The sequence below is a fragment of the Paramormyrops kingsleyae genome, chromosome 10 (assembly GCF_048594095.1).
Source record: "Paramormyrops kingsleyae isolate MSU_618 chromosome 10, PKINGS_0.4, whole genome shotgun sequence".
In the NCBI taxonomy this organism is placed as follows: domain Eukaryota; kingdom Metazoa; phylum Chordata; class Actinopteri; order Osteoglossiformes; family Mormyridae; genus Paramormyrops; species Paramormyrops kingsleyae.
Genome location: NC_132806.1, coordinates 552,938 through 580,471, shown reverse-complemented (window position 1 = coordinate 580,471; position 27,534 = coordinate 552,938). Strand labels below are relative to the sequence as shown.

Genomic DNA, 27,534 nt, shown 5'->3' with positions numbered 1-27,534 from the left:
CTCAAGTACAGTGTGGTATTAGCAGTGTCAGGTTCTCAGAACAGTACATCTAACGTGTCAGGCATGATACTGGGAAAGCTCAAGATTTCACTGAAGGGACGTGCAGAAATGGCTCTTTTTCAGAGCCTGGATAGGCTTTTTGGGGCATCCCCTAGACCCGCAATCTCTGGAGACTGGTATCCTGCTTTACTGTACTGCATAATGCATTATTATAAACAATTAAAACATTTTACACAGTAGACATCTCTACATACAACACCTCTAATATATTTCTGTTCAAGAGAAAACTGAAAGTATTGTACAAAAAAAAAGGATTTTTTTCCTGTTACCGGCTGAATTTCCGACTGACAGAATCAAATTCTCAATTTCTCTTGTTAAACAGTCAGATGCAGTTGTCAGAGACACCGTATAATAGGGGATTGTAATTGCAAATTTCCACAAGCTTAATTTTTTGTGTGGTACTGTATATGTGTGTGTGTGTGCGTGTGTGTGTGTATATGTGCGTGTGTTAGAGTCACTGTGTGAGTCTAGGTGGGAGTGTTCTTTGCCAGCCTGAGAGGAACATTGCTATGACTTATTGTCAAGGCTTGTCTTGTAGAATGGCCTGGATGAGGAGGAATTAAATCCCATCATTTTGTGTCACTATCAAGTACCCTGATCCCCTCTCTGGCTTCACAAAGAACTGAAAGAACCCTTGTTTGAGTTTTTTTCCCCCACATCTCAACTCTGGATGGGAAATTTATATTACTAAACAGAAGTATAAAAAACACCCTACTGTCACATTGGTGTGTATTTTTGTTGGTGCTCCATGTTTTCACATGGATCACTGAATTTGTTTATCCTTATCACCTGCAAAGAAACTAATTAAAAATAACTATTGGGTTTTTGTCTTTATACCTGTGACCTTTCCTATAATTATACATTAAACATACACATTTTGAATACAGGGTAGAATCTCCATCACCAGGACCATGTCCCAGTAAACACAGGGCACAGAGCAAGGGAAATCCTCGCAGGACACATTATCATTATCAATGAGAGGTATGCAGTGCTTCTGGATTAGAAGGAAATCAGAGTACCAAGAGGAACCCCATTCAAAGGAGGAGAGAACATATTGACTCCAAAGGCAAAGAGCTATGGTGGCACAACCCGAGTCACAATGCCACGCAAGAAGGGTTCACAAGTTATAGTTCATTTATGATTAAATGGTAAAAGGCATGTCATGTGATGGACTGACATCCTGTCCACTGCTGTCTGGGATAGGGTCCAGTCCCCCCCCCCCCCACCCACAACCATGGATGGATGGATCATGGATGGCGTACACCACTGGATGGATCATAGACAGTAAAATAAGGCCAAATCCTCCACTAGACTGCTTTATTGTTGATCACATATCAGAGAAAACAGAATCAGACAGCACTGTTCCTGGAGAAAGGTACCATAAATACCGCCTTTGTGAAACATAATTTTGCATGTGCTATTGTGCTGCATGGAGCTATTCTATCCTGAGAATTCATAATGACTCATTTATGGAGAGACGATACACACAGAAGACCAGTAGCTAGGTGTGGACGTCAGTTAGCATGTCTCTGTATCAACATTGACATACTGGCTTCTTGCCCTCAAGGTAAGTAGCCCCTGCATTCCTGCATGCAGGCCTGTCGGCAGTTTTCTGAGTCAAACAGACTGCCAGCATTCCAGCATTTCCAATGAGCCCCTAGTGGGGGAGGAGTAATTTCTCAGTGGCTAAGGCTCTCAGTCAGTAATTGGAAATCGATTAGGTGAAGGTCACCGCAGTAATGGCAGGGAAAGGAGTTTTTTTTTATTTGTTTGTTTTTTGTGAGGTTTTAATCTGTCGGCAGTAGGTACTGCTTTTTTTGCAGAGAACAGTGGTATAATCCAGGAATAGGATTATGCGCATTACCGGAGGGTTGTAAATTTAAATCCCACTTAGGGAAGTATTTGGGGGTATCTCAAAATTGACAAGGAGGTAGTCTTTAGTGTGCTTGATTAATTTGAATAACTTTACAAAATTTTCCCAGTGTATTTGCTTGTGACTGATAAAAAAAACATATGAGTAAATTAGGATTCTCTGTTGGATTAGCATATTATCATCATAGCTTTTTTCAGAAAATCAAGTATTACTGAAAGATAATGACAAGAGGCAGTGAGTATTTGGAAACAACCGCTCAACAACCTTTATAGATACAAATGAAACTGCCAATGAAACCACAGGAAGGACCCAAAAAACTGTCAGCATGACAACATGGCCTGTGACTGACCCTGCATGGTTAGATTGATGCAGGAGACTGGCCGTCTTTCTGGGGGTGGCTTTGCAGCTGCTACAAGCAGTCAGTGTATCCCTGGTGACCAGCCCTCTGATAAAAGTGCTTTCTAGCCTACGCCATTGTTAAAGATTAATTGTGGTGTGAGTAGTGCTCTCTGTGGTCTCATACGTTAGAGATGGCAGCTTCGTGCTTCGAATGAGGTAGCAAACAAAGGAAGCATGCTTACTTGGCTTTTGACTAGCTCATTATGGCTTATTTGCTGTTAAAATGGCCTACCATGGCACCTCTACCTGAGTTCTTTGCTACAGTCTTTACAAAAACATGCAGAAATGTAGATATGGTCTGGTACAGTAGCGGGAACAATGAATGGTGTAGTAAAATAACAATTGTTTGAGAAACAAGAGCCCCCCACCCCCAAAATAAAACTGTGATCAGGTGGATTTTGTTTTCAAAAGAACAAAAACAATCTCCTGTAAGACTATCTGACTCGGCTCTGTCATTCTGAAAGGCCACTGGGTGTGTCCCATATCACTGTTCAACATTGTCCTTTATTTTTCTGTCTGGCTTTATGTCCAAACTTGATTTAGAGCTAGTCTACAGTCAAAATAATAACAAACAATAATAGGCGAGTGGAAGAAATACCCACAGGAACATTTTCTCATGGGAAGCACAGCCCAATTTAATTTTTAAAAAGTCCTGTTCTGTCTAAAATAAATAAAGAGAACAAAGTGCTGGGATGGGAAGAAAAGTGAGCAGCTTCAGAGCAGAAAACGTAGCGTGTGACATTCAGAAGCTGGCTTTGACGTGTCCTTTGATACTGATGTTACTGGTGAAACTAGGAGGAGCACCTGGGTGATAGCTACTTCTCTGGGAGCACTAGTTTCGTCAGACATACTGGGAATAACAGGGTTTAATCTACTTAAGTTCCCCAAGCAGTTGTCCAGCCTGAACAAGCAACCACATCAATGTCAGCCTGATCACTCAGCCAAATCCCTCTCTGTTCCTGGCAAGTGGAGGATATTCGACAAAGCATGGAATTTTAAAGAAGAAATAGAAAATGGGTGAAAAATGTATATTGCTTTCGGTAAAATTCTTAATATATTACCACAGGAGAGCCTAAAAGAGGCCATCTTTTAATTCGCTCCTGGGTGATCCTTCACCTTAGCATCCTGTAAAACAATGGTTACAACTTGTCAACTGGCAGGCTCAGTTTCAGGTCTACAGAATTGTAAGTAGTCATGAATTGTACATAGTCTTTCTGGACTCTGATACTAAAATCATGCTGCATGAGGTCATTTAAGAAAATTTTAACTTGAAGAAGGGTTGGGATTGTGAGTGCTTCAGTGAGGGGCAATCTGTACAATCCCTCCAAGATTCAAATAGCTGGGGCCTGAACCAGGTAGAGCCAGGGTGACTAAGGGTGTACTCACACTAGGCATGGTTGCCGTGAACCGTGCCCGAGTACGATTGTCCCCCCTCCCCACTCCCCCTCTGGCCTGCACTCACATACGGTTTCAGCATTCGTGCCGGAGCACGCTTACGTCATTATGGTGCGACGGTTTCAGGGTAAACAGGAAGAGCGGCGCTCCCGCTGAACGCAATGTAATCCATCGGTCTGATTACTTTGCAGGGTTCCAAATAAGATTTTCAACTTGATTAGAAGTTTTGCTAATCAAAATTTTCAAAAGTTGCAATTTGATTAGCAGTTTTGAAATTTGATGAGCAAGTTTTAAAAATGACCATGAGCGTCGTAAAGTACTCACACACGTTTAATTTTTTGTATTAAAATGAATTAATGATAACACTTTGTTGTTCAGTTTCAGAACTTTTTTTCAAATGTAATGCTCTGGATAGTCAATTTTATGATCTTTATGTTTCTTTACCCCGACTGAGAATAGCGAGTAGAGCGTAAGCCTGAAAAACAAATTCGGCAGCGCGGTTATTTGGACAAGATCGTCAATAGCTCTGCCAGCGAGTATCGGGGGATCGGGGCTGGATTTTTTCACTTTTATGATTAAAATTCTAATAAAATTTAAAACTGGATATTGATTAGCAATGGCTGCGAATCATTTTAACGGGAATTAGGCAATTGTTTCGCAGGTGGGTGTTTTTACATCGCAAACTGCGATGCGATACCGGCTATTTCGAACCCTGCTTTGTTGATAGTAATTTTGAGTCGTTTGGTTTGCGATGGTCCACAGCCCTCTCACAGCCTGTTGCTAAACGGGTCTATCGCTTTAGTGGCACGAAAATTTTCACGTTATCATGCTGCTTGTATGAGGAGGTTTGCAAGGTACCAGCTGAAGTGCAGCAAGGACTTTGCAGCTTTGATTACCGACTACAGTTCCCGTACATCGACAAGGCAAAAAATAATATACTGAAATGTCATTGAATACAATTGAAAAGTGTATTATGAAATTTGAAATACAATGTTTATAATGTTTTTTGTAATGATGACAGTAGCGTTCTATAGCTAATAATCATGTAACTTACTATCACTTGCTGGTTAATATTAGCTACATTAGCTCTTGTATTAAGACACCTGTATTCAATGGGATACATCACTATTATGTGTGCACTTGAAAACTACTTTGTTGACAGCCGTCACGTGTCCTGTTTCGTACTCCAGCACGATTAGTGCTCACACTACATGCGAACCGCGCCCGAGTCCAACTGAACCGTGCTCTGGCACACCTCTTCCAAGCGGGCCAGGGACGGCCAAACGATCCGCGCCCGGGCGCGATTCGGAGCACTCACACTAGTCAAACGAACCGCGCTTTGGTGGTCAAACGCACTCGGGCACGGTTCAAACTGCCTAGTGTGAGTACACCCTAAAGCTGAAGTGCATCTAGGCAGGGCATGAGGGCCCTGAAACTGACCAGTCTCAGACACGGGCAGGTCTTGGGTTAGTGACTGATCGGAGACGTGGCAGGAAAACACCTCCAGAACCACAGGGTGCAGTAGTTTCCCTTGCAGTCGGTTGTGTAATTATAATTCAGTTTGACATTATTAAGTAGGAACCTCACTTGGCGCTCAAGGTGTGAATCAATCGCTAATTGAGTGGGGATTCAGTAATGTGAGGAGGCTATACCTCTGAAGCAGAGCCGATGACACTGGCAGGTTGCAACAGGAAATGATCAAAGAGAGTCAGAGCAGCCTGTGAGGAATATTCCTGTCAGGGAAGGAAGAGCACTCAAATATACACAAGAACTCAGCCTTTGGTCGGCATGTTTCCGCTGCAGGGTGATAGTTTAGAGCAAGTGACGTCATTCCTGGTGTCCCAAAGGGTGTAATGGGGGATTTATGAAGTTGACTTATGATGTTGTTGTGATGTTTGCCTGTCATGCCTCTGGTGGATTTTGGTTTTTCTTTTATCTGAGTAGACATCACGGTGAGACAGCTACACGACACAAAACATCCTTTTGAACTTGTCACTGGTTTCTAGGAGTGAGGATTACATTGCTACTCAAGTATGTTGCCTGTTTCAACTTCATGAGTATGTGGTCAAAAAGTACTTCAAAGATAAATAATAGCAAGGAGGTTACTGTAACCTCTTTGTCCCTTTTTGTTGTGTTCTTTTGAGTGAAATGTCCTGTGTGTCTTCAATACCTGATGTGCTGAAGCAAAGTCTCTAGAGTGATTTTGTTCTAATGCGATCCTTTCTTACTCATAAGAATTTTTGTAATCATCGCAGTGTTTGGTAGCTGAAATACAGGTCAGAAGTATCGTTTGATGAGTTCATACAAATGACATAATCAAAGGAGATATAAATAAATGTATACATGTAATGGTAAGGTGAGTATGTGATAAAAGGTACTGAGATTTTAAAGTGATTTGGGATTGTGGTCTTTCATACCCATGTTCTTCTCGTAGTCCCACGTAATGGAATCTGATATGCCTGACAGATAGACAACCACCTTTGTCTTTGGTGACCCTGTTCTTCTATACTTGTATAACATGTAGACACCCATACACATTGGGATGGAGAAATTGGGTGCTGCTGTTTTGCATGTTAAAGGAACGGGACTTCTTTGCTCACTGAAATAAATAGTTTAATAAACAAACAATCAAGTGAATAATTAAAAGATCTTCAATCCACTGAGGCTTCAATGACCCTCAGGGCATGTTCGCAGCCTTATCATATTCATTTCCTCCTCACACTCGTCATGCTCCAATCTAGTGAGACTGGTGGGTTCTGTCATTGTTAATTTTCATCTCCATCTTTGCTTGGTGTCTCACACAGCATAGGAAAGAATCTGGATGTTTTATTGATACCCATCCTACTGAGACAGACACATATCATAGGACCCAGTCACAAGGCATGAACAGAGGCAGAAAATGAGAAGAATAGAAATATGGTGGCTGCATTTTCCTGGGTGTGGTCAGTCATATACAGTTGAAACCAGATATTTAAATACACTTCCATAGTATTTGGTAGAATTGCCCCGAAACTGTTTCACTTGGGCCAAACGTTTTGAGTATCCTTCCACAAGCTTTCTACAATAGTTTGCTGGAATTTTGGTTCACTCCTCTTGACAGAACTGGTGTAACTGGGTCAGGTTTTTAGGCCTTCTTGGTCGCACTCGCCTTTTCAGTGCTGCCCACAAATTTTCTATGGGACTGAGATCAGGGCTTTATGATGACCACTCCAATACCTTGACTTTGTTGTCCTTGAGCCACTTTGTCACTAATTCGGAGGTATGCTTGGGGTCATTGCCCATTTGGAAGACCCATTTGCACCCAAACTTTAACTTCCTGGCTGATGTCTTCAGATGTTGCTTCAATATATCCACATAATTTTCTTTTCTCATGATACCATCTATTTTGTGAAGTGCACCAGTCCCTTCTGCAGCAAAGCAGCCCCACAACATTATACTACCACCCCCATACTTCACAGTTGGGATGGTGTTCTGAGGCTTCAAAGCTTCCCCCTTTTTCCTCCAAATATACCGTTTATCATTATGGCTGAACAGTTCATTTTTTGTTTCGTCAGACCACAGAACATGTCTCCAGAAATTAAGAGTTTTGTCCCCATGTACAGTTGCAAACTGTAGTCTGGCTTTTTTATGGTGGTTTTGAAGTAATGGCTTTCTCCTCCTAGAGTAACCTTTCAGCTCATGTCGGTACAGGACTCATTTACTGTGGATAATGACACTGTCTTACCAGTTTCAGCCAGCATCTTCACAAGGTCTTTTGCTGTAGTCCTGGGGTTGATTTGCATATTTCACACCAAAAAACGTTCCTCTCTGGGACTCTTTCCTGAGCGGTATGATGGTTGTACATTCCCATGTTTTTTATACTTGCGTATTATTGTCTGAACAGATGAATGTGGGACCTTCAGGTATCTGAAAATTGCACCTAAGGATGAGCCACACTTGTGGAGGTCCACAATTCTTTTCCTGATATCTTGGTTGATTTCTCTTGATTTTCCCATGATGTCAAAGAAAGAGGCTCTGTGCTTGAGGTGTGCCTTTATATGCATCCACAGGTGTGCCACCAATGAACTCAAATGGAATCAATTAACCTATCAGAAGCTTCTTACGCTCAGAATGGAATCATCTGGAGTTTTCATTTTGTTTAAAGACACAATAAACTTAGTGTATGTATACTTCTGACTTGATGTGATAAAAATACATAATTCTCTCTCTTTATTCTGACATTTAACAAATGCAATATGTTAATATTTATTGATCTAAAACAGAAAAAGTTTACTCTGATTTAATGTTTGACAGTAAAGAAAAAAAGTTTTTGTGTTTTTTTTCTGAAGTGTATGTAAATATCTGGTTTTAACTGTATGCTCTCTCATCTTATTGAATGTATGACCAGTATTAAGCATATTGAAGCATATTGAAGATTGATTGATAGTAGTTTCAATGAAGGTACGATTAATCAATGTCTAATGTTAGATCATCAAAGAAGAATGTGTCAATTAAGGATGTCAGATAGAGTATGAGGGCTTTTTCACTGGACTGAGGCAGAGGATTAGTTTATTTCTCAACAGAGAGGGTGGGGCTTCCCTGAAGACTCAGCTTTTTATTTGGTACCCACTGTTGCAGAAAGCATAGCAGGTGTTTGGGTTGGGCATGAATATTCATTCAGAGCTGTTGACCGAAACTGAGAAGGACGTGTTAAGAGAAAGTCATGCAGCTTGAACACTGCTCAGTAACCTGGTGTAAGGTTGCTCTCAGAGGCTGCCTTGGCTTCACCTGGGAGTTGGAGGAGACTGATTGGCTGGGACACCTGCCTTGACAGGTTTTTCTGCCTCTTGAGCAGTACGGGAGGGAAAGTGTAAATGACTTTGCCCCGCCATCTGTTTCCCCCCAACCCTCTGGGACCCTGCAGAGCCACAGTCAACCCCCACCCTCCAACATGTCGATGCTGTGGAATAGAGGCATGCAGGAGCTTGTGGGATGGAGTAGGATGGAGCTGGGATGAGCTGCACTATCCCATAGACTCAGCTGACCTCACCTCCCCTTAAAGCAAAGGTCACACCCCAGCAGACACAAGCCCACCCTGGCTGAGGACATAACTCAATACTGACATTGCTCAATATCTGTAGATTACAGTAAATGCATCCCTCTTTTGTGATTTTTGGAGCCTGTTCTCAGATACCTAACCCAGAGAATTTTTTAAGGTGGGTGATAGATGCCAGCTGGGAAAATATGCCATGTGGGATAGGATAATAGTGTTGTTGATACAAGAAGTTACCTTCCTGTATGTATAAGGTCTCTGAATTCTTGAATCCGTCCTTGTGGGAAATTGTAGCACAGGTATTCCCCACTTTACGAACATTTGCCTCACCCCACTTGACTTTTACAAAAGACCTACATTAGCAGCCCCAGTGAATCGACTGTCTAACCGAAATCCAAAGAGGATTTTCACTTTTATGAAAAAAGAAGAAAAACAGAAATAGTATTTAGTTTGTTTATTAGCAAGCCAATTATAGAGACATAGTCTTGCGCCGCATAATGACATTTTGGTCAACGACAGGCTGCATATACGATGATGATCCCCTAAGATTATAACGTTAATAAGTTGAAAAATTCCTATCACCTAGTAATGTCGTTGCCATCATAACATCATAGCACAACGCATTACACACAAGTTTGTTGTGATGTTGGTGTAAACAAATTGACTGCCAGTCGTATAAAAGTATAACAATGTGCACTATACTTTTTATCTATATCGTTATTAGACTATACCACATAGCCTAGGTGTGAAGTACCTTCTAGATTTGTGTATGTATACTTTATAATGTTCTCACAATTGCAAAATCACCTAACGAGGCATTTCTCAGAACATATCCCTGTCGTTTTGCATGTCGATTGATTCTGGTAAGTGAAAATACAATGAACATAAATGATTGGTACTCTATATAGCTATTAGCTATATATAATTCCTGATTTTACTGTATTGTAGTGTTATTTTAGGGTTTTTGTGTTATTTGGTATGATTTGGTAGTTTTATTTTGGGGAACACTCAAAATATTTTCCCATATAAAGTAATGGTAATTGCATCTTTGCTTTACTCCATTTTGGCCTACAGAAGGCTTCACTGGAACGCTCTGCTTTCAGATAGCAGGGGAAACATGTACTGGAAAACACTTAACCACTCAGGCTTAGGGGTAGTTTATGGTTGTCTTAGATCGTTTTGTTACTCTTTACGATACTGTTTAGTTTGGTTAAATTATATCCTTTTCAGAAATAAATATTGTTCTGCGCAGCTGGTGTTTTTATCCAAAGCAACGTACGATTATATCCATCGGAATGACTGCATGGTTAACTGGATTTCCTGAGGTTAAGTACCTTTTGTAACAGGTTCAGTTGCAGGGTCCCTGCTAGGACTCCATGAACCACCAACCTTTGGGCTACAGCTGCTATGGCCAGAATGGTGATTATTAAAGCAACAGTTTATGGGCATAGCCTTGCCTGCAAATGTAGTTAATTTAAAGGTAGCTTACGCATTTCGACCAGTTATGCAAATTAATATATACTGTGTGTGTATATATATATATATACATACATATACATACATATATATATAAAAATTTGTCCACATACACATATATTCGCAGAGAATAAATGTTACACAAGCCCCAGTCTCGGGTTGGGCCGTAACAGAATGGAAAGGGGAAGTGGAATAAGGGAACACGGGGTGTGGTGGACAAGGGAACACACGTGGACAAATGGGTATATTTTTATATCTTTCTGGTTTTTATTTACACACGACAGACACAGAACAAATAAACCCGGTGCAGAAGGACTCAGGAGTGATTATAGCAAACACAAAAAACAAAACCCCAGCTACCGAATGCAACCCGAAGCTAACTTATCCAAGTGCAAAGAAATCAAAGAACAAAAATGACAAATACTATTCCTTACTTCTTAACCAAACAACAACAAAAGCTCGCAAACAAGAAAAAGGCAACCACTCCCTAGGTACCTAACATACACACAGCTAAGCGTCAGAATCCGAGGGGCGCGAAGACGTAAACCAAAACCGGGCGAGAGATCGAAACCAAAAAGCAAATAAACCATGGCAAAGGTACAGGCAGGGGCAAAGCGAAGAATCAGAAACCAATAAACCAAAAACCGTCATACACAATAAGTCAAATCAAAGAAAGCAAACCAACAATGTCCCAAAAAATGAGCAGAGCTCCCGAACGGTGCATCGGGCAAGTCGTGGGCGTGGTCTGATCGGCGGGGCGGAGCAAAGGCCGAAAGGAGGGCGAGCTGCAGACGAGACCTGTGGGCGGAGCCGGGCTTGCAGCGGCGCGGAACATAAATTTCACCACATTTTATCATTGCCTAGATCTAATCTTATCTATCTTCTTTCCGTCCTTCTTCTTTCTATTTGTCCTGGTCATGAACATAAAGTCTAAGCCATCTTACTTTGTTAGAAAAAGCCCCAGTGCATTGAATGTGCACGGCAATGTTGAATGTAAAAAAAGGACAACCAGCAAAGGCTAATGGTGGGTGGAGTCAATCCTCATAACAACGAAAATGACATTAGGAAGCCTGAGGACCTGGACAGAAGGCAGGGCTTTCTGAGGAAATGCCATCCATATGGACTCAATAATCAATATTCATTTAAAAAAAATTTCATCAAATAAATAAATAAATAAATAAATGTTCAAACAGAGTTACACCTGCTATTTACACCAGCTAGGAATTCAATATCCACGTCATGTTTGTGCGACAGATATCCAAATGTGAATGGCAGCATCTCCTACTGACAGTTGTTTTAGTGTACTTGATATACTTTCTTTCAAGCTGATACTCTTTGTATGTGCTGTTATATATAAGTATTCCATGCTGGGTGTAGGGAGGGTGGGAATGCTGGGTAGATCTGGGGCACATCGTTTCTGGTGACATGCACATTACCTGCACTCTGAACTTTGGTGCAGCTACTCCACAGGGCTGCAATGAAATCTGAAAATGTGCATTTAATGCCAAAAGTGACAGATAAGTCACCTTGAATACAAAAAAATAATATGACAGCATTTCTGTTTAGATCTGACATGGAGCTTCTTTCAACCTCCTAAATTAGTCATGGCCATGCATTAGAGGCTAATTAACAGAGATTTTTCTAGGGCTGGCTCTTTGTTGCGTTATGCTGATCTTGATGGAGAGGGGACCAAGCCTTTTTCATTTTTATAAAATCAGACCATTCAATTAGCATTTAGAGCCGAGACGACTGGCTGGAATGGATCAAACCGCAAGTGCTAAAGCTAATTTTTGGACAGTAATTGATTGTTAAGGTATTTCTTTTTTCTGAAAGGATCTTTTGTAACATTACAATGATGTTGCACATTGGTAACATTATAGTTGAGGTGATATGGCTTTCAAGAGCCCAAAAACAGATGGCCAGCAAAAATGAAATTAACTTCTTTCAAACATCTATGTGTGTTAAAGATACAGGCCTATTTTCAGAAGTTGACCTCTCAGACCTCCCCTGACTTTTGGAATAATTTCCATCTTGAAATCGGCAAACAATGGGAATATTAGGCACTGATTGTTTCTGAACAGAAGGCCAGGTTACTTCAGCACTCGAGGAAGACCCAGCCCCCTGTTCAACAACAGGAAATTATTTAATTATAGGCTGTAGTTGAAACGCTTTTGGTCTTGTGTTCCATGGTGAAGTCGATTTGAGAAAGCTACGCTAAAGCTAACAGTATGGAGTATAGCTGTGATAAATGCTAGCTGCAGAGTGTTTGCTCCCATTTGTGTCTGTCTTTTCCTCATTGTGTTCCCTGTGGTTAACGAAAGCTTAATTACACGGACTAATGGGCACATGCTCCTGCAGCTTCTTCTCCTTCCCATGGTCTACTGTTGTCTGCCACAGATGGAAGAGAGGCGTACAAGTGACCAGCAGGCTCCTAGCATTGCTAAAAATGCTCACAGTGTCTTACATATGATGGAACTTTTATCTAAGGTGACCTAGTTGTTTATATAGCGGGATGTGATCACCGGAGAGATTTGAGGTTAAGTATCTGCTCAAGGTCACATGCAGCAGGATCTCTCCTGGGGTTTATTCCAGTAGCCTTTGCCATAGCTTTAACCAGTACACCACCTGCTGTTTAACTTTATAAATAACTTCTGAACAGAAGAGACTCCAATGAAGGGGTGCCATCCTATAGAGCAAATTGCTGGCAAGAGCCAAGCAACACTTTAAGATAGCAATTTTTCAGTAGGGTCTTTAAACATTTTGCGGCCTTACTTTGGGTAGACAAAATGGTGCTACTTTACAATAAGACTACCCATATAAAGAGTTTATGAATGGTTTATAATCTGATTATTAATTATGTTGTAACACTTTGTAAATTATTAAAAGAGAATTTTAAACAAGTTATAACAGTTTTCTTTTTATTGAGTTACTTATTTATTGAGTGGCAAAAGGGAGCCTTATTGTAAAGTGGTACCGAGAAAACTAATAAAATAAAGTTGCTTCATCCATCCATCCATCCATCCATCAATCAACTCGTCTTGTCAGGCTCATGGTGGGGTACCCTGGACAGGATGCCAGTGCATGACAGGGCACACACATGTCTATACTCACAGACAGAGTCATACAATGCACACAACCTAGAGACAGTTAGTTTGACCACATGTCTTTGGAAGAACACAGAGTGCCCAAAGGGAACCCATGTGACACATGTAGAACATGCAGCGCATACACAAAGCATCTTCCTACAGCTAAATGCTAAATAGAAATAAAAATACTAAATTTGTTGCCCTCATAAATTAAGGGAGACCCCCCTCCCAGACTCCCCATGACACACAACCCCTCTCAGCTGGACCTCTCTTGGGACCCCCTGGGCCAGGGATGGGAACAATTTACCCATTTGAACCCCTGGGACAACAGACCTGATTCAAGTGTATGTTTCTCTTCATAAATAATGATAATGGACACACTGTGGAATAACAACAAATAAAGTGAATGCTGATTGGTGATGTCTGTTCTATTCTCATCTTTTAACTGGGTTAGTGAAAAGGTACTAATCACTTTGGTCGGTGGTCAGAACCTCAGCAACTCCCATAAGTAAGTTTGGGGTTTCCACTGCCGGAGGTCAGGTGCAGTTCAGTTTAATAATCTGGGAGCATTCCACTCTGTATAGACTAATAGCCTGCTGGATCACAAGACAACAAAAGCCTGCTCTGAGCTTTATTTCACAGTGCGACTTGTAGTGATGGTAGTATGAAGGGGCCGTGAAAGTGCCCCCCAGAGGCAGGATAGGAGGCATGTTTTGGGGTTCTGCTCTGTAATCTGGGGCTGCGCTGTGGTTCGTGAATCCCCTACAAGCAGCTCCTCTGATCCTGTGATGATTTCATGCACATAACATGCAGTGTCAATATTAACACTGCACATTGTGCAGGCTGGTGGTGCAGTGAGTGATGCTGTCCCTGCATAGGCCACTTTGTGCACATGCGGAGTTTGCCTGTTCACTCCATTAGTGGGGTGGTTTACAGCAGATCATCTGGTTTGCTCCCACAGTCTAAAAACATGCAAAGTAAGTGAATTGGACTGCAGGCCTAAAGTGACAGCATGCAGAGCATGCAGGCATCCTGTGATGGACCAGCACCCCCATCTAGGGTTACTTCCTGCTCTGTACCATTTGCTATATCCATTAATTTTCTATAACTGCTTAACTTATCCTGGGTCACAGGGGTCTGGATAGGGCTGCACGATTATCGATTTCAGATTAGCAAGTCGCAAAAATCGCGATTTAGGATATACAGTAAAACTGGTCTAAGTCGCCCGCTTGTAACTCGTCAATGGGCACAAGTCGACGCTCAAGCAAAAGTCCCGATTTTTCCTAATGATGTTTCCTTTAAAATTTCTTGTGTAAGTCGCCGCTTGTAAATCGTCAAATTCCCTTAGTCGTCACCTAAATCCCGGTCCCGAACAACACAAATGAATGGATTTTCCTACCTGTAAGTCGACACCCCAATCGCTGCATTCCCGCCGCCTACTTATCACCACGGCAATGTAGAAACCGAGTGCGGCGCGGGACAAGATTTGATGGGTGAATGCGGGTGCGGGCGGTAAGGTCCTCATGTATGTGTGGGTTGCGGGAGAATAGAATCAATCGCGGGACTCCCGCAAAATGTAATTATCTTAAAATTAATTTATTAAAAACAAATACTCATTTATCTACTGCACAAAAGCAACAAGAACGACTAAATTAAAATAATAACAATTTATAGGCGAATCGTCTACAGAAACTACAATTGCCGCGCTCTGAGTGCCGTGGGACGTAACCGGACACCCCAAGAAGTAATCAGCCTGGTGCTTGGACGGGATGGCATGTTCTGAAAAGCTCCTCGTTCGTGTCCATGTTCATCATTCCATTTAATTAAACTAAAATAAAACGAAACATATTTGTTTATTTTCCGTTTCTTTTTTATATATACTCAAAAGGGAAGCAAGTGAAACAAATAACAGAGTAGCGGGAAGAAGCGGTAAAAATAAAACTACTTATTTGTTTACCTGCGGTATTTTGCGGGCGGGAGCGGGACAAAACTTGAATACTGCGGGCGGGAGCGGGAAAAAATAATATATATTTTTTGCGGGAGCGGGACTGAAAAATCCGTCCGGCGCAGGTTTCTACCGTGATGAGTAGAGGTATATAGTGTTATATTTACTAGTCGGCAAAACGGCGAGATAGACATAAGTCGCTGAAGTGTCGACTTTATAAGTCGGCAAAATGGCGAGTTATATTTACTAGTCGACAAAACGACGAGATAGACATAAAAGTCGCCAAAGTGTCTCGTCAATTCTCTAAGTCGTCACTTTTAAGCTGGTCCCGCTAGTGTCGACTTAGACCGGTTTTACTGTACATTATACAGCACGTCGGACCCAGGGTTTAAAACTGCTGTGAGAATAGTTTTACAAATTCATGCCGTGCTCCCTGTGTGACAGTCATTCTCACCAATCACAAGCGCCGTGCTTCTCGCGTGCCAGTCATGCTCACCAATCAGAAGTGGCCCAAGAAGGCGTATAGGCCCACAAACAGCAAACACTTGAAACCCAAGGAAAATGTTACATTCGCGGTGCGGAAAAATACTGATTACGCTACTGAGCTGTAAGTGAATTGCCTTCCTGTTTCGTGGTCCGAGATTGTTTCAGAAAAGTCCTATCATCAATAGAACCGGCGAGCTCATTTAAACACCAGCGGCAATATACTTCAGCGTATCATACCTTTGGTTTTTGTTAATAGGCAATAGCATTAGTATACCGCTAACCCATCAAAACAACGAGACAGTCAGTAATTCTCACAGCAGCGGAGTCGGTGACCTCCAAAAAAGCCGTAAAACCCACAATACAGTCGTGTTTGTGTCATATGTTTTTGTGCTTATTAAATTTAAGTGTTTCCAAAGATTAATCCCACAATCGCTTTAATCGCTATTACAGTTGGGTATGGGCACGCGGTCTTATTTAGAAAACATACAAAAAGAGACGCATATAATGTTTAATCATTCGTTTTGTATTTGTCGAGTAACAAAGCAAAGGAATGATAAGCTGCTTCAGTCGAAAACTGCATTTTACTTCTCATTTAAAATAAAATGCAGGGTTGTCAACTTTGGTCAGCTGCATGGAGTGAGATTTTCTGTTCTCTGTTCTGCACACACATTTGCATGTATGTAAGTTTTATTACCTTGTAAATAGCCTGTAGGGTTTGCAAACTGCCATTTTTGATGCAGCTAATTTTAAGTTCAGAATGGAATATAGATTTGCTGGAAGATTTCTTGCGTGAGATTCTGAAAGAGTTTGCAAACATGAACACGTACAATTTTTGTTTAACCTGAATTGATTTGTATAGAAAATAACCATATACAGTTGTTAAAAAGCGGAAACTTCGACCAACATGAAATCACCAATAACGACTTCTATTTATTCAACATTTTATAAAATGCATACTACGTTTAAAAATTTCCAGCTTTACGGTTTCAGGACAGAACAGCCACTAGCTGTTTTTTGAGTGTTATTACTGTTAAAAACAGCAGCTAACAACACAACAGCGCAAACAAAAAGGGCTGCATACACCGAAGTAGTTCTTGTTTGTTCACTGGCGTGGGAAAAGGCGGTTCTAGTGTTATTAGGAGGGTAATAAGCCTTACCTGCAAGATCGCTATTTTTCTTTTTGCTGCAATTGTTTTCATTATTACTTTATTTAACTTGACACATCATATCTTTAAATTTTCATCCTTGCATTAGAATGTAGACCGGTTAATACTGATGGTATCTCATGCTGCGTCATATGTTTTAAAATTACTACACACTGAATACTGAACTGAAGCTTGACATAAAAAAAATTAAATCGCAAATCAAATCGTAATCGAAATTTGTCAGAAAAATCGCGATTCGATATTTTCCCCAAATCGTGCAGCCCTAGGTCTGGAGCCTAGGGGTACAAGGCAGGGAACAACCTAGGATAGGGCACAAACACCATTCAGTCACACACACACACCTATGGGCGCATTGGCAGCTCCAATTATTCTCTGTATGTTTTTGGACTGTGGGGGAAACCAAAGCACCTGGAGAAAACCCCACAGTGACATGAGGAGAAATTGTAAACACACACACCTGGAGCCATAGAAGAGACTCAAACCCTGGTTCCAGAAGTGTGGGGTCACAGTCCTAACCACTGCGCCACCATGCCACCTCACAATTGCTATGTATAATATATAAATATATTTTTTTATGTATATGTATTTAATAGGAACGATTATCTGATAAATCATCAAATTTGGTAGATTACTTCATTGCTAACATAATAGATAGTGACAGCTCTGCTGCTTTGTTAAGACTAACAGTGACTGTGATCACTGCATTCATGCATAGAGTAAAGGTTGTGGAACAGTGCTCCAACATTGTCCCCTTTGTCTCCCCCCCTCAGCTCCCGGCCAGGCCGCCCCCCGAAACGCTCCTTGGGGGTTTCCATGCAGGACACCCCTAGGCTTCTGCCCCACAGCATGAACGGCTTGCTGCCCCCAGGCCTTCTTCCCCCCACAGGTATGTACCTTTTGGTAGAGTCCAACTTGAAATCCCACAGGAGGCAAGAGGTTATTTACTGATAGTTATAAGGTGGTAGCACTTACAAGACCTAAAGAAATTTATGTATGGATTAATGCACAACAAGAACCGGCCAACACCATGCTGAGTGCATTTTAAATGCATGACTTGGAGTGCATTTACCCATTATACCATGGTTTGGCTTACACATTTGTACCTAAAGACATTATTTGTATGTTTACAAGCCAAAAGCATTTATTAGTAAAACTACTGTTAAACATCTTGCTTAGATATTATTCAAACTGCTGTTAATTCGGAATTGTCTGTTGCTAAGACGATAAGCCAGTTGTTTGATTGAAATTGACCATTGCTAAGTCAAAAGACCAGTCCTTAGGTAAAAGAGTGTAAAGCAAATGTGTAGTAACTGTGGTAAAAGTGAGTTAATGCAGTAAAAGCTGAGTAAATATAACTTTGCTAGTGCATTACATTGTTAAATCAATTTAGTATTTAATCACTGACCACAGGTCTTGGTCCTCAGCGTGAAGCATGATTGTTGTCTTATAGTTGTTTATAATTTCTGTTGTTTTTAAATAGCGTTCTACGTTTGAAATTTTAAGTGATGTCAGTTAGAATTAAAGATTATAATCATGAATTGATTTACTACTGTTATTTGCCTGGCTGACACTAAGTGTGTGGTCATAGGAAATTAATGAACACCCTTCAGAGTCAAGAATTCAGCAGTGTCGTGGTATAAGTGTACTTCAATAACACTGATATTCTCAGCACACTGTTGCTTAAAAAATCTTTGGGGATAAAAGAAAGCATGAAGAATGTCTCATCTGTTCACAGAGTGCCCTCTCAGTGTCATTCCCCTCCATATGCTGCTATGTGTATGTCTTACTGCCAGGTATTGTACCATAGGGGGGATTGCTGAATTTGAATATGAAATCAATGCCAAGCCATGCATACATGCGTTCCTTGAACACATACTTTTTTACTAAGCATCTCAGAGAGCTTGCTAGGGTCTGGAAAGTATCACAAACTATGTTTCATTTCAGGCAGACCAAAACAAACAGGAAATATATACAAAACTCTGCTTTCGGGACAGATTGAAGTGGCCTGTTCTTATCACATTTGCACCGTTTTCTATTCTATATCTGAAGCAGATTTTGACAGACTAACAACCATCAGAATTTCTCCTGTACGAGTTTTGTTTGCTTTGTAAAAGTGCTTTTCTGGGAGTGTAAATACAGAAACAGCACCTTCCATGTATTCACAGGGGACATATTATGCTCTTCTATCAATACCTCCACCCTTGAGCTGAAGCGTGTCACAGAGCAGGGAAGGCAGCCGGCACCTTGGTTTCCGTGGCTTGTGTTGCTGTATGGCTCTCGGTAGCAGACACATTATGCACGCTGTCACTCAGGGTGTCGCAGGGAAGTGAGCTTTAGCTTGCTCTGCAGTGATGGAGAGATGGGGGACACAGGTGAAAAGGGGACTCGGTGGGAGGTGACTTTGATTTGCGCCTATTGAGAACAGCCTGGGCTGGAGGGTGCCATGGGGGGTTTATCGGCGGCTGGTTGAAAGGAGCAAACACCGAAAACAGCCGTTTCACCCCCAATAAAGATTAACCAGCAGGACAAATATGAGACTTGGGGCTTTTGGTATCTTACTTTCTTTAGTAAAAGACAGGCTGGGTTGTACTCCTTGCCATCAAAAATCAATTACTGGTACATGGTCGGGCTTTTCCCCTGCCCTTCTCCCTCTTCTAGGCAATCTTCGCCCTCTGCCCATCTCAGGGTAATGATTTTTTATACATGATGTTTGTAATCCAGTGGTAACTTGTCCTGTAAAGGTCCATGTAAATATCTTTTACAGCAATGCATGAGAGGTGCATGATTTTCATTGTCTGCATGTCAATCAACATAAAAACATTTTCCTGGCTCTTCAAGAGGGTGTGATTTTTAATTTGCCACTACAGCTTATGTGGTGAACATTTCTAAAGATGGGTATGTGGGATGTGGTATTTAATACTGATAAAGCAAAAAGTCATGCCAAATACGGGGTTTAATGGGAACAGCAACAAAAGGAGCTGGCAAACACGAGATAACATTACAATGGGGAAACAAACTGAAACGCGGACTAAATACATTGCACTAATGACAGTAACCGGAAACAGCTGATAAACACGGGGAATCCACATGGGGTTAATGAGGGGGCGTGGCACACGAGAGGAGCGGATGATCGGGCCATGACAAACATGTTATAACATGTTATATGTTTTAACATGGGGGTCCCCAGAATACAGAATTGTGTCTTTTGTGTGGACTGTGCGGCAGGCTGTTAATATTCATTGGCTGGTATGTGGGTAGTCATATGACATAATCACAGCCAATATCAGCCCAGCAGCAGTGTGTAGTACTGGTGAATTGTTGGATAGCCAATAATTCAATGATATCACTGTTGTTTTTGCACCTATCTAAGTTATTTTGAATTGTTTTTTTTCAATTCTGATGAAGTACTAGGGTCAGAAATAAAATCAGTCATTTTTAATTGAGCAACCGTTTAACTACAAGTGCACATCCTCTAAAACTGTCTTGTTGAGCCAGAGCAGATAGTGTTGGTATCTGCAGCAGCTTTATTTTGTATTTTGTGCTTCTGTGAACAGTAGGGCCTTGAACTTGTAACCTTAACGCAACCAGGCCCTGTGCCTGGAGAGTGGGCTCCATTTCAAGATTCTGCTGGTTTGAGTGGTGAGGGCATGTCAGTGAAATATAGTGTAGCATAGTAGGAAGTGTGGATAAGTGGATTATTTCCTCTTTCCCAGTCACACCCTGCTGGCTCCACATGTTACTGTCGAGAGGGCTGTCTTACTGAGCTTCAGGGCCTACATGTACAGTATCATACTGTAAAAGGATCCTTTGGGTGAAGTCACTTTGTACTGAAATTACCTGATGTCTTTTTGGAGTGTTAGTTTCTGTTCATTTTCACACTTCAGTCACACTTCAGGGCTAATTTATTTGAAGCATTCAATCACCACCACTTTATTCTTCTGAGACATATTTTTGTGTAAAGTGAAGTGTGTTATCTTGTGATATTTAGGAAGACAGACTCCTGTTCAATCCTTGACACGTCTTAAATAATGGAAAGAAAGGATGTTTATGTTTTATCATGTTTGACAGTGTGGGTCGTAATTAGATATTTTTCTGCTTGCTCAGCTAGTTAGCAAGACACAGCATGCATAGAAATGTCTATCAGGTTAATAAAGTCCAGCTCGCAGTACACAATATATTGGAAAGATGCAGATGCTCCTTTCTGTACTTTTTCTACATCAAAGGAGGCAATTGCGCTAGTATAATCTGGATTTCAAATTTGTAAAATGGGGTGAGGACTGGGCGGAATGGTGGCGCAGTAGTTAGCACTGTTGCCTCACACCTCTGGGACCTGGGTTCTCTGCCTGAGTTACATGTGTGTGGATTTTGCATGTTCTCCCTGTTTCGTCGTGGTGTTTTCTCCGGATATTCCGGTTTCCCCCCCACAGTCTAAAGACATGCTGAGGCTAATTGGAGTTGCTGAAATTGTGCATGTGGGTGTGTGAGTGTGTCCTATGATAGGCTTGCACCCCGTCCGGGGTTGTTCTTTGCCTCGTGCCCATTGCTTCCGGGATAGGATAAGCGGTTGGATGGATGGGTGAGAACCTTGTCCAAATTAATCAGCCAGTACAGAAATGAGCCTAGGACAAGGCCAGAGTTACACAGAGGTCACACAGAACGCTCCAGTGTGTGGGCCGCCCTCAACCCCACCCAACCCTGCTGCCTCATAGTGGGTCCTCACAACTATCAGGAACTTCATAAGCGCCTCTAGATCTCAATGACATCATAAGTGATATGAATACAGATACACAGACACATTTGTACTCATATGTTTATGGCGATTGTCCATTCATTTCGATGGAAAAAACCCTAATTAAATGACAACATTAACCCTTACCCAGCCCTAACCTTAACTGTAAGTAACCAAACTAAATATAAGACTTTTGACACTTTTCATTTTTTGATTGCAGATTTTTATAAAACTGAATTTCTCCTTGTGGGGACTGAAAAATGGACCCTGCAATATCAAAATAACAGGTTTTTATCACATTTTGGGGACGAGATTAGAAAGTAAATTAAGCAAAATAATTTTAAGTTAAAGTGATGATAAAGACAACCCAGGCTACTATGGACGCTAAATGTCACGTATCTATGGCTAGCCTCGTATTATGGGGTGAGTTCATCAAACCTGAATGTCTTTCTTTAAGATGTACAGACGCTCCCCAGGTTACAATGGTCCGTGTTACAATATTTCGACTTTATGATGGGTAAATGTTTTTCACTTTCAGACGTTATGTTTACAGAGGTATTATGTACAGTGATGTTCAGTAGTAATTCCTTGAACATAGAGAATTCTAACCACACATCCATTTATTGATTTAAGGTGGATTTGTTTTTAAATGCCCTGCTGTCAGTCATTTCAATCAATAAGCCTGTTCCCATCTGAGCCTGTTCTCTCAGATCTCTGGCATCGTGTTACCATGCCAGACCAACGCTTACTAGGCAACTTTGTGACCCTGAAACCAGACAAAAGGCGCCCTCTTCAGTCCTAAGTATTGCAGTGCACTGAGTAAATTACCAAGCCGCAGAGCGGCTCGAGGTTTCCAATGAGTCCTTCCAGCATAAGGGATATTCTTTCCTGGTTTCCCAGAACAGGCCCTATATCACTGTGACTCTGACTGTGTGAGCAGTTACCAGATATGGCAGGAAATGTGAATAGCCCCCATTTGCAGGTACTAACAAACAGCAATATTCCTTTGTTGAGTGCTTCTCACTGATCTGTTCTGATTGTCACACTATGACAGAAAAGACAGAAGGGCAGGTATGAAAAGGCTAAGAATTTAATGGAAATTAATGTTTTAAACACTAGGAAAAGTTTGTGTTTTATACATAAAAGGAGGTTAACTTTCTTTACTTTACCTGCCCATTGACTATAATACAGCCTGGTTTCACCCTCCAGGTAATGGAAAATGAATCTTCTCAGCACTGGAAACTGTAGCAATGCTCAATCACTTTTTTTACAGACAATCTCTGGTCTCTTCCTCCAGCCTGGAACATTTGTCACGGTGACAACTAGTTCCACTCAGGGACATTTCCATCTATCCACTGTATGAAAATATCAGAGGTGATATTGCATTACAGAGAGGAGAGGCACCAGGGTGACGTCATCTCTGATAATCCCATGCTTATCATAACACACCATTTCTTTGCTTTGTGTATTATGGAGGGCTAAGAGTGCCAAAATTAAATAAATAAATACACCAATAATTAATGAATTAAATGTGCCATGAATTGTTTAAAATGGGAAATTATTATCTACCATTAGAAATAAAATCATTATTAATTAATTACATGTGTCATTTACAATTATTTCACTATTTATTAAATTTTGGCACTTTCACCACATCATGAATTAATTTTATCTGTCAGTGTGACCCATCAAAGTCAGTAGGCGGGACAAACAATGATTTATCTGGATCTTGTGCAGCCAATTGTTTGGGTCTGAAGCTGTGTCATTTCCAACATGGCGCTACCAATCATGGACCAGGCCCAATACTGCGCATGTATTCACTTTGTGCGGCAGACCGTGATTCAGGGCATGGATGTCGTGTATCATCATTCATTGGTCACGTATTGTGAGATGGGTCATTGATGTTTATATTTATAGTTCAGCCGTCACTTTATTGTGGTATTTAAACCATATTGCTTTGCCGATTGTAATATTTGCATCTGTGTGCGCGTTGCTTTTAGTGCCGGACAGTAATCTTACACTTTCTCAATTGGTATTGCTGAATAGATGCCTTTTCTTTAGAAATCGTAATAAAATTGGGGTATATATCAATCTCGTGTACCCATATTGCTTATCAAGGGGCTGTGATATATGTACAGCATTTTCTATAAAAAAAAAAAAGTCACTCCAAAATAATAGTTAAGAACTTTTATTTGCAGAACATAAACAATGTTTAAGTTGTGCGGTTTGGCCCAAGATAAAACAATCGGTCGTCTGTCAGAAACAAATATAATTTGCTTCATTTAGCACCACAAGACACAGCTGCCGCTTAACTGACACGAGTGTGTGGTAATTACACTGATACAATTAAGAAAAGAAATGACTAAGGAGAAAAAAGGAGGCTTAGTTTAAGAAACTTCACAGCACATCGAACTGGGAGTAGTACATAATGGTAACATTAAATTAATGTCACCTTTGACTAAAATTGATGGCCATACCCTGTATTTTACGTCGCTCCTTCTGAAGCACATTAGGTATTAAAGGCCTATGCGAAATAAAATCTTTTAAAGTCGAAGGACTCCATCATTATCCGGTTAATTCTCTTTCCTCTCGCTGTCGACATTATCATAAAAAATCAACAGACGATGAAATGTGACGCGATGCCATAAAAATAGCACGCCTTCTTCCAGAAGTCGCAAGTGTGCGCATGCGTAGTAGCGGAAGTTACATTTTCGGTAGATGTAACATTTTCGGTAGTGACACCCCTACCTATATCGCTCAATTAAGGCCGTTGCGAAATTCTTCTTCTTCTTGATTATTATAGGTAGCAATGTGAAAACAAATACTGCCATCTATTGTCTCGGAGTATGTTGACGGGTCCCGTACCGATCCATTATCTGAGATCTATTTGTTTTGACTTGCTGTACAGGGTAACCAATCAGATGTTACTCTCGGTTGACGACCTGCAGTGACAGATAAAATTAATTCATGATGTGGTGATAGTGCCAAAATTAAATAAATAGTGAAATAATTGTAAATGACACATGTAATTAATTAATAATGATTTTATTTCTAATGGTAGATAATAATTCATGGCACATTTAATTAACGATATTTTTATTTCCCATTTTAAATAATTCATGATACATTTAAATAATAATTTCTTTATATTTCCCATTTTAAACAATTCATGGCACATTTAATTAATTAATTATTGGTGTATTTATTTATTTAATTTGGGCACTCTTAGCCCTCCATAGTGTTTTAGATCATTCAGAAATATTTCATATATCTGTAGTAAAACAGAATTGCTTAGAAACAGAGAAATCCAGCTTAGTCGACTAGACAGATATACGATTGGCTGTTTGTTTGTTTGTTTGTTCCATTGTTCACTTTTCCCCCACATGCACCCATCTAGCCAAGATATTACCTTATGAACGACAATGTTTTATTGCCAGTGTGTTGCAATGACAACATTGTTGTACCTTTTCACATTTTAGTACCTCTAAAGTTTTTGGAATTTTTTGGTACTAATTCATTTGCTGAACCAATTAGTTTTCAAAACACACTGTATTATTTCACTTATTTTATTTCTTGGCTACATTAAAACAAACACTGTGTGTGTCCATCCCCAGAATACTGCCCCTAGGGGTGTAATTTTCTTGGCTCTCCCCCCCATGTGTGTGTGTGTGTGTGTGTGTGTGTGTGTGTGTGTGTGTGTGTGTGTGTGTGTGTGTGTATATATATATCCCTGATTGATAGCATGATGTGTTGAATGGTACGTTAATATCAAGCTGGCCATACAACCTTAATACAACTGCTGCAGGGTAGCTGGAAATCTAGTAACAATGGACACAAATGCTCATATTTTCAATTCATCAAATGCTCAATGTTAATTTTAGTGCCTGTGTGACATGAGAGGGAAAATGTGTAACTTTATTCCTTTTCCTTGAGTAGTGTAACATTGGTCTCACTGATAAGAGCCACCTCAGGGGATATCTTGTCACCCTATCAGAGGCACCACGCTAATGGTCATCATGAGTAGACAGGAAGAGGCAACAGTTCCCCTGGCCTCTCCCCCAAGCAGCAGCTGATCAGTCCCCGGTATGAGCGATGTTCCCATATATTCCTGAAGACCCATCCAGGTTCTGAGAAAACTCATTGAGGAGCAATGGGAGGCTCTCTGTAGAAGCAGCTGTGGCTCTGACAGCCCAGGAGACAGAGAGGCTAAATTAACCAATGACAAAAGGCATCAATCATGGGGCTGTTTTGTTTATGCGGAACCGTCAGTGGCCCTCTCAGGCCCTGAGATACACGGACTGGACCTTTTCCTTCTCCTTCCTGGAGGGCCCTCATTCCTCTTACATCTAACCCCCTCCATGTCTTTATTTGTACAAATTACGATAATGTGCATGTTTATTTGCCTGGCTTTGTGTGCCAGAATGGGAATAATCAGCTAAGGGGGAATGTGCGCTTGATTTTCCGCCTCTGATGATGACCATCACTTGCCATGGGGTGAAATGGGCAGGAGGCACGCAATGCCTCGGGGTGGTGGTTGTAACACTGGTGGCCTTGTCACCAGAAGATCAAAGCGATGTACGTGCATCCTTTATTGCCCGTTGATGGTTGTTTTGTTTGAGGTCGTTCTTGCTAATGCGCTGCATGACAGTAATGCATATTGTTCCTCTCTTTTAAGGGAGACGAAAGAAAGGATCTTAGCGGCTGACTCACTGAGGGGATGAGAGCTTTGCATTTAAAATAAGGCATCTGAGCACGTAATGAGCCATCCCATCCATTTGGCTGCCCCCACCCACTTTCACTGTGTTGCTCACCGCTTCAACCAGCACTCTCTGACCTGGCTCTTAATTTTTAACTTTTTCACTGAAAACACTAGGGTCAAGATCCTTAAAGACTTGAAGAATTATGGATATTACAAGTTAGTAGAGTTTAGTAATGATTTTCATGGCATTCCGAGAATAGGTTCAATGAACTGAGGAGCAAGGGTTACTAAAAAGTGCCAAAGCTGGCGTATTTTTTTTTTGGTATCGGGAGTGATGCATTGGATATCTTCTAGATTTTTCCTGCGCAAAGAAGAACTTTTTTTTAATCTTTATCTTGCCTGTAGCTTGGCTACTTCGTCGTCATGAGAACTGAATCTGTGGATTAGTTGGTATTACATACTAGTAGTTTATACTGTATATGGTATGTATTATGAGCCAGTGGGAGGTGGAACCTGTGGACCAGGCCTGTGTAAGATGTGAAGTTTTGCCATGGTTAGGATAATCAGCGATTGGGCTAAAAGTAAACTAGATGACCTTTGTTAATCTGGTAACATTTTCTATGAAAGCCATGTCTATAAGAATCTATGATTACATTCATCGCACATTATAATGCACACATAAAGAATTAAAAATATGGATATAAATATTTATAAAAAGACATACATTATAGCCATGTTGGTTATGGATTATAAATGTTTTAGGAAGCTCTCATCTATAGTGTACTATAGATACCTTTGTAATGCAGTACAAAACATCCTTAATGCTTATACCGACCATTATAATGCATTATGAAGGTATCTATAGTGCATTAGAGGTGAGAGCTTCATTACAGCTTATTAAGTATTATAATCTACACTATAATGCCTTATGATTGTTAAAAGAAGATGCTGTAATGCTTTATTTATTCTTATACTGACCATTGTAATGCATTATGAAGGTATCTATAATGAATAGGTGACAGCTTTAAGTTAATCTGTTGTTATGGTTATTCAGAAGGTTAATTTGGCTAGTTAGGGGAAGACACAGAGGAATCTAGGAGGAGGGTATCTGGATAAGTGGGAGTGCTCTGTGGATAAGCTGCTGAAAGGGGTCTTTGTCTGTGTAGAATGTCCCTTGTTCAGTCCTGT

The 27,534-nt window shown here is 40.8% G+C and overlaps 1 protein-coding gene across 4 annotated transcripts in view; it reads left to right on the top strand.

The window, feature by feature from the left end:
* The window catches only part of LOC111835855 (dachshund homolog 2-like), a 155,613-nt gene that overhangs the window by 58,577 nt on the left and 69,502 nt on the right, over window positions 1-27,534 (top strand). For all 4 annotated transcript variants that reach the window (XM_023796570.2, XM_023796569.2, XM_072717127.1 and 1 more), the window contains exon 2: window positions 17,689-17,804. In XM_023796570.2, the coding sequence (XP_023652338.2) occupies window positions 17,689-17,804 (116 nt within the window). The remainder of the gene's footprint in view (window positions 1-17,688; window positions 17,805-27,534) is intronic.